Genomic DNA, 15,153 nt, shown 5'->3' with positions numbered 1-15,153 from the left:
CTATATTGATGGTATGATATGGGTCTCTTATCTACATGAGGCATATTTTATTATTATTTTAAAAATCAAATTTCTTTCAAATCGATTAGGGCTTTTATGGACAGATTTAGAAACGTTCTGTGCATGGATAAGAAAACCACTGTCAAAACCAACCAAACAGATTACTTAAAGTTTGACAGTATCAGCATGAATTCTAAATGACATGGTAATTTTATTACATCCCTTGCCGTTTTCCTTCCGTACTGTTACTTCCATCACCTGTGGATCGTATGGATTACATTGTTCTATTATATATCACCCTCCGGAGCACATCCTGAGCACGGCTTTTATAGAAAAGATTCTCACTTATACTAATAGTGCCTCATGTACATAGGACGGGTTTTTGTTGTTTTTTTTTAAACAGAAAAATCTTGTGTACTTATTTCCTTTCTATTTCTAATGCTATCTATTTTAGTTACTTACATGACCCCAGCTACCATAGTATCTGAGAAACTCACAATCTTTACTGTATTTACCTTACAATACCTCAATCACCTTTATTCTGATCTGTGGAAAATGGCCTGTTTTCAATACAGATAATAAATAATACTAAGTATGCTTGATTCTAATTTATATTTATCAGCTCCAGGGGTATTTATTTTGCTGTTAAACAGATATAAGTGGGTATCAAATACACTTGGGTACTCAAGTCATTTTATTTTCCACATCTGAACCAAGGCAAAGAAAAGGGACATATTTAATTTAATGGCACTTATATGAATTCCAATCCCTTATAAATGATTTCAAAGTATTCTAAGCCATAAGAGTTCTCTTATCTGCATGAGGGCCTCTTTACTCATCCTTCGCCAGTAAGAAATGCTACACTCAGCTTCACAACTCTCTCACTGAAGAATGTTGACAATGACTTATACCAGAAAAGTTATTGTATTGGTATATAAAATATACTAGAGTCATCAACTGCAACCTGAGAGTAGTTTCAGGATGATTTCAGGCATGACTTCAGTAGTGCTAAATTAGAGCTATGAAGAAAGAGCTCCAGCACTCCTAACAGAAAACAGAAAAATGTTACTATATCGGATAAATGTTAAGTTCAAAAGCAAACAGCACTTGCTAGTGAAAAATCAGTGATTTCCTTGAAACGGCAAAAATGAAAACAACAGGAGTGAAAATGGTGTAACATTCTGCACTGGCTAATGACCTGAAGAGGAGAATTTCCAGAGCATTCGGGTCTCCTCTGCAAAGCTGGATGAAAAAAAACTCCTGAGACAACTACCTACATTGGCTGTCCATTTAAACCGGGATTCAGATTTTTTAAATTATTTAGGCATTGTGGCGCTTATCGGTGCAATGCTTAACTGACTTAGACAACTAAATCTCATTTTCAAAAAGGACTGCCAATGGGATTTAGGTTACTAAGGGCGTAACTCCCTTTTGTCAGTTAAGCATTGAAACACTGAGTGCAGCAATGCCTAAATAGCTTTAAAAATCCAACTCACTATCTCTGAAGTTTTTATGGCATACATCTCTACCCTGATATAACGCTGTACTCGGGAGCCAAAAAATCTTATTGCATTATATCGAACTTGCTTTGATCCACTGGAGCACGCACACACACACACCCCCGCCGCGGAGCGCTGCTTTACCGCGTTATATCCGAATTCATGTTATATCAGGTCACGTTATATCGAGGTAAAGGTGCATTATTATTACAGATAAGAAATAACCTTTCCCCCCACCCCCATTATATGCTCAGTTTAACCCTCCACTCTTCATCTCTATCAAAGTTTTTTTCCACTTTCAACACACAACTCAATTATCTTGGCTTTTTCTTTTTTTCCCTCCTATTCCCCAAACCCAACAAACAGGGACAAACACTAGCAAAGTCTTTATTGCCCTCAATTACAAAGTGTTGAGAACACAGCAGTTAATAATGAAATAAACAATACATTATTTCTTTTATACCACTGAATATGATGAACAGAATAAGCAGGAAGGATTTTGCCAGCAGTTCTCAAGCCTTTCATGAGCTACTCTGTACTGAACTACCCAAGATATTGCCCCTCCTCCCCCCATACTTAAGAAATGGACATTGAAGAAGCAGCAACATTTTAATTAGTGAAGAGTGTTTTTAAACAACACTGGGAAACTGAAAGTCATTTGACTGTTTTGACTGCTAAGTCCTAGATGCGTACAAGCTAGTCTGCTATAATTAGGGGAAATGTTCATAGTTTACCAGGAAAGAAAAATAATAGTTTATTTTAATACAATGAAAAGCTGATTATGCTTGCAAAAAAAGGGAGAGCTTACATTTTTCTGTGATCACTGTCCTAACATCTGAACTGGAAGTTTTATTTTTCAAATTTTGAGCCAAAGTAAAAACAGAATCCAGCTGAGGATGGCGCTGTTCTAAATCCTCCTTTGTTATCTGTAAGAATCAATATTTGATTTTTTTAAAATTAGAAAATGCAAATTTTAACATTATAAAAACATTTTCTGGACTACATGTAGTTATGAACCTAAGACAGATTGTGCTTGTAGACAGGTGTTACCATCTCTATATTACACGTATAACATACTTTCGGTGTCACAGTATCATAAAGCTACTTTATTTTGATTGGCTATTATTGAAGATTCTGAAGTGCAGATTAATCTATGTGAACTACACATTAATTGGAAGTGCTGCACAATATTTTTGGCTGCCTCTTTTTTCTCTTTTGTAAATTAGTTTCTCACTATAAAACCTAACAAGGCTATTACTAAACAGTAATCATTATTAAAGGGGAAAAAGAAAATCAGCCTGTTTGATGCAATCAAAAATGTCTTGTATCCAAAAATGTGAGTGAGTATCACATGATTTTGGCAAAGTGCTGACTAATTACTATACCCACATGTAATGAATGCAATGAAGTTAAAAAAAAAAAAAAACTTCTCTAAAGCTACCATACATTGAATTCTTCTTCCAAAAATACTGACATTAGAAGTCACAATACAAAGAGTTGCTTAGGGTTTGCCTAGACTACAGTTTTTGGTCATGTTATAACTCGCATTGATTAATTTACAATTAACATAAGTAAAATGATCATAAATGCTAATGTAGACACTCACAGACATCTATGCCTAGTCCTGGCTCAGCTTCAGATGGTCTATGATCAGAAACAAACATTTGTGAGTGTCTAACATTAGCATTTACAATCATCTTTCTAATTCAGAATTAAATGGAAATAAATTAACTTGCATTATAATACAGTCTAAAATACCCTTATATTGCATAGATAATAAGCATAGCTTTCTAAACTGACCAAAAGCTGATGTACTGACTTTCAACAAAAGGCATATACCAGCAAAGGATATTGGTAATGCCCCTACACATATATACTCTACATATAGCACTTTTTCTCCAAATCAAAAGGTCTAGGCGTAAAAACAGTATGGGCCTGGAGATGTAGGACCAAGGGCTTAAAAGGGGAAAGAACAACAATTTTAGAACTATGATTTTTATTTTTCAAACAGTCATTTTCAAATAATTCTGTACTAGCTGCAGTAAGGGACAATGATTTTCTCTTTGTTTCTTCCCTCACAGAATATAAAGAAATTTGAAAAAAAAATATTAAAGTTGTTGTGGCACATCAAGATTAGTAGCTTCTCCAGTGAGACATACTTTCATTCGTGCAATTGTCCGATTGATCTCCTCTGCATTTCCCACAGTGACTATGTTTGACTTGAGCATCTGGTCAATCAACACCAGCCAATCAGCCAGTTCAGTTGTAGTTTTATCCAGATCAGCAGGTGCAGAAAGTTCCAAAGCCTGCTGAGTCTGAAGCAAGGGAGATGATACTAACACCACGTTTTGGACAGCAGGATACGCTGAAACGATAAATATAGTCAGCATTTTAAAAAATATTCTTTCCCTAATATTTAAAAAAAATCAAGTCCAAAGTGACACTGGTGAGAACTAAAAAAAAAACCATGGCATATCTACAAATTCATGCCAGTGTCTACAGCGAAAGAATAGCAACAATGATATTTGAAGCACCTTGACAACAGCGCGCGCGCGCACACACACACACACACACACACCAAAATGCATGTCACTTGATTTTATGCCAATAAAGAGTGACCCAATGATCCACATTCATTAGAAAACAACAATGGCTCCCAAAGAAGAAAACGTTACAAAAATAAAACTTGAATCATGATTTCTAGAAAAATAACAACTTGCTGAACTAAAAATATCAGGTCCAAAGAAGAGTGCATAGGTCCTGGACATATAGATCTTGTTTCCAGTGGGGTAGGAAAGGGAACTACTGACGCACTCTCTGAAAGAGAAAAGTTACTTACCTTATAGTAACTGGAAGTTCTTCGAGATGTATAGGCCCTATCTGTATTCCACTGTAGATAGGCATGCACTCCATGCAACTGGAGTTGAGAACTTGAAAGCAGTGGCCATTGGTCCACACATACACCCTGACTCGAGCAGACCAACTACAGCAAGTTCCTTCTCCACCATGAATCAGAGATGATCAGCAGCAGAGGGGAAGGAGGGTGGGTAGTGGAATGGAGATATGGTCCACACATCTTGAAGAACCTCCTGTTACTATAAGGTAGGTAACTTTCTCTTCTGCTTCGCGTGCTGGTCCCTGCGTGTATTCCACTGTGGATGACTGACAAGTAGTACTCAAACAGAAGGAGGGTGTGAGGTTGCAGATGGCAGAGCCAAATGAAGGATTGCTGTTCCAAAAGATGCATCAGCAGAGGAGCCTGGTACCAAGGCATAGCGTCTAACAAATATGTGGACTGAGCTTCACAAAGCTGTCTTACAAATATCAAGTAGAGGCATTTCTTGAATCCACGTCATAAATGTTGCTTAAATTCTTGGGGAATGAGCTCTTATCCCATGAGGAGGAGGAAGATTAAACAACTGATAGAGAAAAATATGGCCAGAGATCCATTCTGAGATTGCTTGACAGGATACAGCCTGCCCTTTCCACTATGGTGACAAAAAGTTTAGGGGATTTCCTGATTCTTTTCATTCTCTGCTGTTAAAAAGCTAAGGCTTGCCAAACGTTGAGGGAATGGAGCCTCCTTTCTTTTAAGGATGCATGAGGTTTCAGGAAGAATACAGGTAAATGGATAGACTGGTTCAGATGAAACTCAGACTACTCTGGGGTTGAATTTAGGGGGGAAACCTAATGAAACCTCATCCTTATGGCAGGATTGGCCATCAACACGCCCTGATCACCAACCCTCCTGGCTCAGGTGATTCCTGTCCATGAAGGTCTCGTTCCTGGTAGTAGAGACATGGAGCAAGAAAGCTAATGGTTCTAAAGGAGGCTTAGGGCGTACTGAGAGAACAAGATTCAAGTTCCATTGAGGAATAGACTTTTTTTTTTAATAGGTGGAGGAGTTCTAATTTGGTCTTTCCAGAATCTGCTAGTGGAATCCTTCCTACTATTAGAAAGGATGTTTTGTACAGCTTCAGTGCACAATTACTCTAAGGACGATGCTCATCCAGGCTCTGAGATAATAGAATCATAGAATATCAGGGTTGGAAGGGACCTCAAGAGGTCATCTAGTCCAACCCCCTGCTCAAAGCAGGACCAGTTCCCAACTAAATCATCCCAGCCAGGGCTTTGTCAAGCCGGGCCTTAAAAACCTCCAAGGAAGGAGACTCCACCACCTCCCTAGGTAACGCATTCCAGTGTTTCACCACCCTCCTAGTGAAATAGTTTTTCCGAATATCCAACCTGGACCTCCCCCACTGCAATTTGAGACCATTGCTCCTTGTTCTGTCATTTGCCACCACTGAGAACAGCCGAGCTCCATCCTCTTTGGAACCCCCCTTCAGATAGTTGAAGGCTGCTATCAAATCCCCCCTCATTCTTCTCTTCTGGAGACTAAACAATCCAAGTTCCCTCAGCCTCTCCTCATAAGTCATGTGCTCCAACCCCCTAATCATTTTTGTTGCCCTCCGTTGGACTCTTTCCAATTTTTCCACATCCTTCTTGTAGTGTGGGGCCCAAAACTGGACACAGTATTCCAGATAAGGCCTCACCAATGTCGAATAAAGGGGAACAATCACATATGTAGTGGACACAAGTCGGGTTGCCTGATCTTGCCATTCCACTGAGTAAGGAGATTGGGAAACATAGGAATAATGATCAGTGCCTGAGATGACATGTGTAGGAATGTTTGGGTACCGAAACTGTCTGGGCCAGTTGAGGGCAATAAGAATAACTCATGCTCTGTCCTGCCAAATCTTGCACAAAACTTGATGCTGTAGTGGAGGGAAGGCACAGTTCATATGATCGGACCATGGAAGATGTATAGCACTGTCCTGTGAGTGGCAACCCAGGATTCTTCTAAAACAGTATATGTTGCATTTCCTATTTATTTGGGAGGCAGATTGGTGGGGGACCCCCACAGAGCAAAAATATTGTTTACCACAGAGTTGTGAAGCACCCATTCATGATCGACCACAAAGTGTCAGCTGAGAGTCCGTCAGCACATTTTGGGTTCCTGGGAGGAGGACTGCCAACAGGGCAATCTGATTATCAATACACCAGTCCCACAGACTAACCGATTCTGTGCACAGAAGGGTGGATCTCGCTCCAACTTTTTGTTGATCTAAAAGACATTTGTGATGCTGTCTGACATTATGAGGGGATGGTGACCTTCAACAAACAGGGGGAAGTTTCAAACTGCTTGTAGCTCATGGACTCTTGAAACATCCAGGTGCCTCGCACTGCACTGTTGTTCATGTGCGCTCCCATTAGGGATGTGTTGTTAATGATTGTCCTGTCCCATGTGGAGGCAAGGAAAGAATGCCAACACATAGCTGGAGGGGATTCTTCCACCATGACAAGGATTACATCACTTTGCTGGGAACAGTCACTATGGTGTTCACGACTGTTGGTTTGGCAAGTACATAGTTTGAAACCACGCTTGTAGGCAAAACAAAGGTGGAGTCTAGAAAAAGGTGTCACGTACGTGCATGAGACCATAAGTCGGGGGGGGAGGGGGGGAAGAGAGAGGTCATGACAGGCACTCTGTGGCTGGTTATGATTGAGGCTATGAACTGGTCACTGAAGCCACGGATTCTGCGATTTTATGAGATCTCCGTGACTTCTTGAAAATTCTAATAATTCAATCCGGGGCAGCAGGGCTTGGACTCCACCTTCAACAAATCTGTGATTTACTGTTTATTGCCTGTGTCCTGTCCGTGACTTAATAAAAATACCCATGAGAAAATCATAGCCTTAGTTATGATCTAGTCCAGGGGTGGCCAACCTATGGCTCCTGAGCCGCATGCAGCTCTTCAGAAGTTAATATGCAGTTCCTTACCTAGGCACTGATTCTGGGGCTGGAGCTATAGATGTTAACTTTCCAATGTGCTGGGGGGTGCTCACTGCTCAACCCCTGGCTCTGCCCCAAGCCCTGCCCCCACTCCACCGTTCCCCCAAGGCCCCTGACCCTTCCCCTGAGCCTGCCATGCCCTCGCTCCTCCCCCCGCCCCCACACATAGCCTCCTGCGCATGTGAAACAGCTGATTTCATGGGAAGGGGGGAGTAGGAGCTGATTGGTGGGAGCTGCCGGCAGGCAGGAGGCAGTGGGGAGCAAATGGAGGGCTGCTGACGTATTACTGTGGCTCTTTGGCAATGTACATTGGTAAATTCTGGCTCCTTCTCAGGTTGGCCACCCTGATCTAGTCTATGATAAAGTTCATAGCCTGAAACAGCTCTGTCCTGCTATGGGAGACTGTCAGTAAAATCCACACATTTTGAACAATTCAGGAAGACATACCCTGTAGGGCTTGGTAACTGGCTATCCTGAACCAGAGGCTAGAAGACGAAAAAACTTTCTTTCCCAATAAGTTGAGATATTTGCCCTCCTTATCAGTTGGGGTAGATCAAGGTTGTTGCCTAGATCGCTCTGCAGTGGCTGAAGAACTAGGAGTAGGGTGAGAGAACAGGAATTCTGTCTCTTTGACAAGGACATAGTATCGTTTTTCTGCCCCTTTAGGGATGGAGATGCAGGTAGCTGGGATATTCCAGACCACCCAAGCTGGTTCCAGGATGGCTTCATTAACTGGGAGGGCTATTGTACTGGAGCATGTCCTTGGGTTAAGGATCCTGAACCTCCTCAACAGGAATCTGCAGCTCCTGGAATTGATTATAGTCATCGGGGGGAGATGGAAATATCAGAGTCGCCACCATGTCTGGCACTTAAGATGGCAATCTCATCAGATCTGATGGAAACATTGGATCTGGCGCATACTCCTCCTTCCTCAATAGGGCTCAGGGGCAGCTCCAGTTGTCCCCTCAAAGAGGAGGGAAGGGATGGGATGATTCCGTAGCAGACCAGACCAACAGGATGGCACTGGTCCAATGACCCCCAGTGTGGCCAAAAGGATGGGTCAAATGGGGGTCACGGTGGTCAACAATTCTGAGATGGATGGTAAGGTGAAGGTTGGTCACAAGTTGGCACAGGGTCTTCTGACTGGGAAGGTTTGTCTTGGAGGAGGAGGACATATAGGTTCACTGGGCGGTTCAGAATCTCCCAATGAAGAAAAAAAATCTATTCCAGTTCCAAAAGCAGTGCCCATGGTGCTGCTGGAGGGAAATCATAGCCCAGAAATGGAATGGGAGACAAACTCCTTCCAAAGGCCAGCTTCTGTGGTGGAGTAGCAACCTCTCTCAAAAAGGAGGGATCCAAAGAAGTAGGAGACTCTGGGTCTGGGAGAGCAAATATATCCTCAGGAGGCGAGTAGGCCTCAGCTCTTCTCAGAGTGAGAGGATTCCTGTCTGTCTGAACCACTGGAGCCGCAATAAAGAAAGTCTGTGCCACAACCGTTGCAGATGGTACTGTGGGTGACCAATGCGCTCAGCAATCGGTCTTCATCAGTGCTGGAGGATCCAGAGTTTGTGCTTGGGTGGTACTGGAGACACCAGTACCACCAGATCGTGATCCACTACTAGTGAAGCCCTAGACTTGGGAGCTTTCTTATCAAGCCTCTGAGACTTAGTACGTTCTAAGTTCTCTTGGGCTGAGCTAATACTCAGTTTAGGCGAGATTGGATCTGACTTCTTCTAAGTGGATTTGAAGGAAGATTTAGCCTCAAGTTTATGAGAATGCTCCCTCCTCTCTCAACAAGATCCTATCAAAGGCTCTGTGGAAGCACACTCCTTCACTCCTGATTTGGCACACTCTTTGCTTAGCCTGGCTGATGCATAGGAAAGTGGGGTTGGGGGTTCCCTAGCCGTGGTCATATTGGGCCTCATGGCCTTTTCCATCAAGTGCAACAGGAGGCAAAGTTCCCACCCTTCCCACCTTGCTGCAATGTGGGTTCCCTCAAAGTGTACAAGGAGCATTAGAGGTCGTCGCTGACCGAGAAGGATCGCAGGCAGGAAGCACAAGTTTTAAAGCCCGGAGTCCTGGGCATGGCCTAGTATCCAACCCAGACCACGCAGCAGTGAGAAGGAACTGGAGAGGCCGTCAGTCTACCCTGCCCTTTGTCTCTTCAGACAGAAGCACGAGATGAGCCAGGGTGCACGTGCGGACCAACAGACACTGCTTTCAAAATTCTCTGGCTCCAGACCCATGTGTACCCACAGTGGAATACACATACATACCAGCACTCAAAGAAGAACTGAAGTATTTCTTCCATTATGACTAGGTCCAAAACTAATACTATTGGTGGAAAAACCACAAGATCTTTAAAATTCTCAACACAGAGCTCACCTCAGGCACAAACAACTTAAAATACAGCTTAAGGCCTTGAACAGATTTAGCAATTCACAGCTTGGCCTGTTGTCTGGTTGGATGGAGCAGGAACAATAACACTTCTAGTCTGGTCCCTATCCCTCCCTTCAACGCTCAAACCTGGTTACGTTGAGGGCTCCCAAGCTTACAGTCAGGTGGCTTGGGATGTGCATATTTTAAAACACACATTTCAACGCATCACCAGATCACCTTCCAAAAATGCCACAAATTACAACTGCGCAGATAACAAGTTAATCAAGCAGGAGTTCAAATCATGGACATTTGCCTTCCAGTAATAAAAAATATGAACCATTGTTCGCTTAACAGTCTTGATTTCAACTCAAGTCAATACAGACCCTTGACAGGCTGAAATTATAACACAGAATTATTTGCTCCATTTAAGTTTTCCTGGGTGAGGAATTTTGAAAAACATTATGAATCCATTTACTTAATTTCAGATTGTAATCTCTTTCAGGCCGGACTGTATTTGTTCTGTGTTTGTACAGCACCTGAGTTTCTGGTCTATGATTGGGGTGCCTAAGCACTATGGTAATACAAATAATAAAGAACTAGTGGTTTTATTCATCAATATTCAATTCTCAAGCAACAAAAAACTATAACTTGTCCTTTTCCCCAGTCAAGTGCTCCAGTGTTGCCAATAATACAAAAGCAGTCCTAAATACACGAATGCAAAATCTTCATATTATAATCTCCACTTCACCCAAGTTAGTACAATTATTTTTTTTACTGCCAACAGGATTAAACTCAATTAAATTAGACATTACTGTAAAATTGTTTTCTGCTCATCACTCACCAGAAGGCTTTGCCTGTGTCACAAGATGGAGCTGCTGAACATATGCCTCGAGTTCTCTCACTCTGTCAGGTACTTCTTTGAACAACTACAGCACAGCATGGAAGGGCAAAAAAAACCACCAGAAGGGTGTTTGCTTTTTAACAGCTACAAAGAAACACTCATTAACATAGCTAAAATATTGATCACAAAATATACTAAAATACTAACACTACGTTTACAATGAAAATTGTATCCTGTGCTCAGATAAGAGTTTTTATATCTATACACAGTGTAGTGTTTTATATGTGTGTGTGTGTGCGCCTAAGTTAAGTTTGCGTCAAACAGAACAGAATTTAGACACAGGTCAGAGACAATCTTTTCCATTCTTTTCTGCCCAAGTACCCAAGCTCTGATGTATTCCCTACTAGTTGAGATATTAGCAGAGGCACACAAGATGTACCAAAATGTGAGGTGAGGTTTTTAAAAAAAAATGTACCCGGTATAAAAATTATCCAACTACTAGAGCCAGCCAAATTTAGTTACACTATTATTTTGGGGGAAGGAAAGGAAAAGGAAGAGGGTTACTTGGCTTGAGGAGGCAGCAAGAGTAATACAGGCATCTTTTTTTCCTCCCCACAGCTACCAAATCTCTCTTCCCCCTAGCAAATATTAAGATTCCTGACCCACAATCAAACTGTCCCATCAATCTTCACACAGAACCTCATTCACAATACTCCAGTATTCTCCTATCTTCATCAGGTCAGCAAGCCAAAGAGGTCATATTTCATTAGAATTTCTAATTCCTACTATCTAAACGGAAAGAGAATCCAGGTAAGACATGACCCACCACACTTCCCCATGTAACTTGAGTTTGGTTTTATTTAATATTTGCTATGATAATTGCAAACATTCAATTTCTTATTAAAAAGAGCTTTTGAAATGTTAATTTCTAATTGATACTTTACAGCTTGTTTAAAACAAAAACAAAAAAAACCTGTCTCATTCTAGCTCTTTGAAGGAAAACCAGTTCAACCAGAAAGATCCAAACCAAAGGAGAATTCATACTGAACAATTTTTACATGAGCTTAGCACTTAGACATGGAACAGTATTTATGCTCTACACTATGGAGTCTAGCCTTCCCCTGATGTCCATGGATAGCTTTCGAAAGCATTAGTGGGAGTCACATGTGTATGGAAAGGAGGACAGACCTCTACCTAATAAACTACTAGACATGCTGACTATACATAATTAATATGGAGAAAATACACACCTTGTTCCACTTCATATTGATAGTCCTTAAGGCGTCAGAAATTCTCTCTTTTTCCTGAAAACCAACAATTTTATCTGAAAGTACCTCAGATTCAGTTCTGTTCAACCATTTCCATTTTTCTCCTTGTACTTCCATTTCCTCAGTTAAGCCCTACAGGGAGCAAGAGAGAACTTTAGTTTGAAGATGACTGTGCATGTGAGTGCGTGCGCGCACACACACACACACACACACACACACACACACACACACACACACACACAATATGTTTTAATTAACTAAAGAATTTGACATTTGGAGAGTTGATTAGGAAAAATTAACCAAATCAAACAGCATATAAACTAGAGATCTAGTAACTAAAGCCCTGCGTGGATACAAAATTTGTATCCGCATCCAATCTACAATCCACAAACATGGTCTACAGATATCCGCAGATTTGCAGGGCTCTACTAACAACATTCCAAACAACAGAAAACATTCAGAGTATTTAAAAACTTTACTTGACTACCAGAGTTTATTTTCTTCCTGCATGAAACAGAAAAATCTGAGGAACTGAAACTAACAGAGAATAGCGAAGGGATCTGCTTTTATACATTACTCATGAAAGCTACTCAACTGCTATATGCATACTTTAGTTTGGTTACCTTTTGGTGTGGCCAATATATTCAAATTATAAAGCACTGATTACCTGTCTCCCCACCTCAGTTAAAACTACAGTCTGTACCAGTTTTCAAGTCTTTAAAAACTAAGGCCCCAATCCTGCAACAAGCTCCATTCAGGCAGACACGGTGGGAAGGGGGGGAAATAGAGGTTAAGAGGAAATTTTAAAGTTACCCTTTAAAAAACCTCATTTTATTTTGATCCCTGAATCTTCCCCCCTTATTCACTCTTGCCTGTGTTAATGTTACATGGCAGGGCAGATCCAGCAAAAAGTTTGTCCTGCGTGTAGTCCCCAACTGACTTCAATGGGATTATACATGGGAAAAACTGTGTTCAGGGCCTTAAACTGTGAGCACTGCACAACAGGGAACGGGTCTTCTATTTGTCTGCAAAGCACCTAGCACAACTAAATAAATAATTACATTGTGAACAACGAGGAGAACATGTATGCAATCATTTATCCATCCACATTTTTATATATCGACGCCCATCATCAGAATATCTGAGTGCCTATAATAATCATTAGTAATACTTTCCTAGCCAGGTTCTGGCTCCAAGTGTGGGCAGGAAGAATATAATGATCAGGAAATGATAAGATTAGTTTTGATAACTGCTGGCTGGGCACTAAACTGCACTTGAATGAAAAATTGATGTAATTTTAACCAATATACCCCATTTAAACAGATTTGGAGGAAGTTTGATTTTTGTATTCTATTTGGGGCTATTAGTTGAAATTTCAACCAAGTAGCATTGCCAGACAGACTGATCTGTTCCATTCTATTCAGGTCCTGATAGCATTCTCATATTATCATGCTCACAGATACAACAGTATTATGTTCTCGATGTTCAACACTGATAAAATTTAAAAGACAACCAAAAGTATTCATGCAGACTAAAGGACAATTAAAGAAATATTCGGCTTCCCAGTAACAGGACACAGGTGTCATTATTTACAAGTATTTTAGTTCGCTATTTACTTGCTTATTTTCCTTAAAGTACAATAAAACATTGACACACATTGGATAACTTTATAGTACTCAAATGCATTGTGATATTAATTATAACTTCCTACATTTCAATCTCAAAAATGTCAATACAACTCACTTTGATAAGTAAAAACACCACATTAAACAAATTATAATTTCATGCCCTTGTTATAATTTTGATGGTATTCAGTCTGTTTAGTCACATGAAGATATCTGATGTTCTGCAGTTGCCCTTATTCTTTCATGTGCCACAAATTCTTTTTCTGAAGTGCCAGCTGTTGTTTTTGAACTGAGAATATAACAAAAACACTAAGGTTCCACAGCATAAGTGTGTGCTGACTTACTGCATCCAATGGCATCTTCTCCTACCTCATACACAACTCTCAACTGGCCCTCAGTGAAAGCTGTCCCTTATTTTGGTAATTAATCACTTTATGCAATATTATTTTTCTTGTGCCTCTCCTCATTTTGGATATTTGTCCCACATTTGGACCGTGGCAGATTCAGAATTAGTGAAAGACGCACATGCACTCATACACATTTTAATCTATCTTGCCTTTAATTCTCGCAGGTTTTCTTCATGGTTGAATGTAGGTCTCATTTCCAGGGAATTTTCTACATTTTCCAACCAGCAACTAAACTCATCCAGCTTCTTCCTGTAGTCCATTAGCTGCTGATTCTCTCCTTTCAGTCTAAAACACACAAACCCGACAGTAGATAACAGACCAAAATGAAGCAAATCAATATATATGATCAAATGGAGACAACTTGATTAAAAGTAGAAGAAAATACATATTTATTGAGAAAGACGCTTGCAGCAAATCTAATGTTTGCAAAATTTAACGTTCAAATACTAACCGCCTGTTGCAGTGTGAGATATTCTGCCCTAGCCGCTAACAGTGTGGGAATGGTACATACTATCTCCAATATGACATGCAGCTCTCTGTTTTACACTAATGACAGTTACCAAAAGAGTTGGTTTTGCTGATCAAAGGATTCTTTCCTCAACCATAAAAAAGCAAATCACATTCGAATAACTATGGCTTAAACTTTACTTTAAAAATCTCCAAATAGGTTTTTCCAAAAATCTGTATAAAATATTAAATTAAAAAGTGCACATGAACCAAGACATCAGAAAGCCAAGTTTCAGAAATTTACTAGGGCCTAATTGCTATAAGCCACTAAAAGACCATTGTTTGGGGAAATATTCAGGAGAGCCTCTAAACATACAAACATTGGGAAAAAACTTATTTCTGTAGCACATGAAAACTTACTCAGGTTTTGCCTAATAACTTAATCAAGAAGATTTTATTTATTTTCTATATGCAGCAGCGAAGACTTAAAATTAGATTTGTTTCAGAAAACTCAAAAATAGTATTAATTATGAGGATTTAGCTTCACAATTTCCATTAAAATTAATGACACATGGGGATTTCATATCCCACATACAAATACTGAAAATGTGCACGTTTAGCTCAGACTGCCCTTGAACTTTGATCTTTTACACAAAATTTACAGTAGTAAATGGATTCTGATCTTTATATTCTCTGATCATTATATTCTCTCCTTCAAAATGGATTCTGATCTTATTTATAAACTGTCCATTCAGATAAACAAACGATTGTGTATGAGGCTTTCAACTCTTACAAACAATATATTTTCTCTTTGTGTCCTCTATTACTTCATT

The 15,153-nt window shown here is 40.2% G+C and overlaps 1 protein-coding gene across 7 annotated transcripts in view; it reads right to left on the bottom strand.

Annotated features, from left to right (window-relative positions):
- The window catches only part of UTRN (utrophin), a 568,432-nt gene that overhangs the window by 330,236 nt on the left and 223,043 nt on the right, over positions 1 to 15,153 (bottom strand). For all 7 annotated transcript variants that reach the window (XM_065588781.1, XM_042848216.2, XM_065588777.1 and 4 more), the window contains 5 exons: positions 14,023 to 14,158; positions 11,824 to 11,973; positions 10,574 to 10,658; positions 3,659 to 3,864; positions 2,308 to 2,425 (listed from right to left, as the gene is read on the bottom strand). In XM_065588781.1, the coding sequence (XP_065444853.1) occupies positions 2,308 to 2,425; positions 3,659 to 3,864; positions 10,574 to 10,658; positions 11,824 to 11,973; positions 14,023 to 14,158 (695 nt within the window). The remainder of the gene's footprint in view (positions 1 to 2,307; positions 2,426 to 3,658; positions 3,865 to 10,573; positions 10,659 to 11,823; positions 11,974 to 14,022; positions 14,159 to 15,153) is intronic.

The sequence above is a fragment of the Chrysemys picta genome, chromosome 3, assembly GCF_011386835.1.
Source record: "Chrysemys picta bellii isolate R12L10 chromosome 3, ASM1138683v2, whole genome shotgun sequence".
Classification (NCBI taxonomy): Eukaryota; Metazoa; Chordata; order Testudines; family Emydidae; genus Chrysemys; species Chrysemys picta.
Note: the sequence above shows the minus strand (reverse complement) of the source record. Positions and strands in the feature narration are given on the sequence as shown.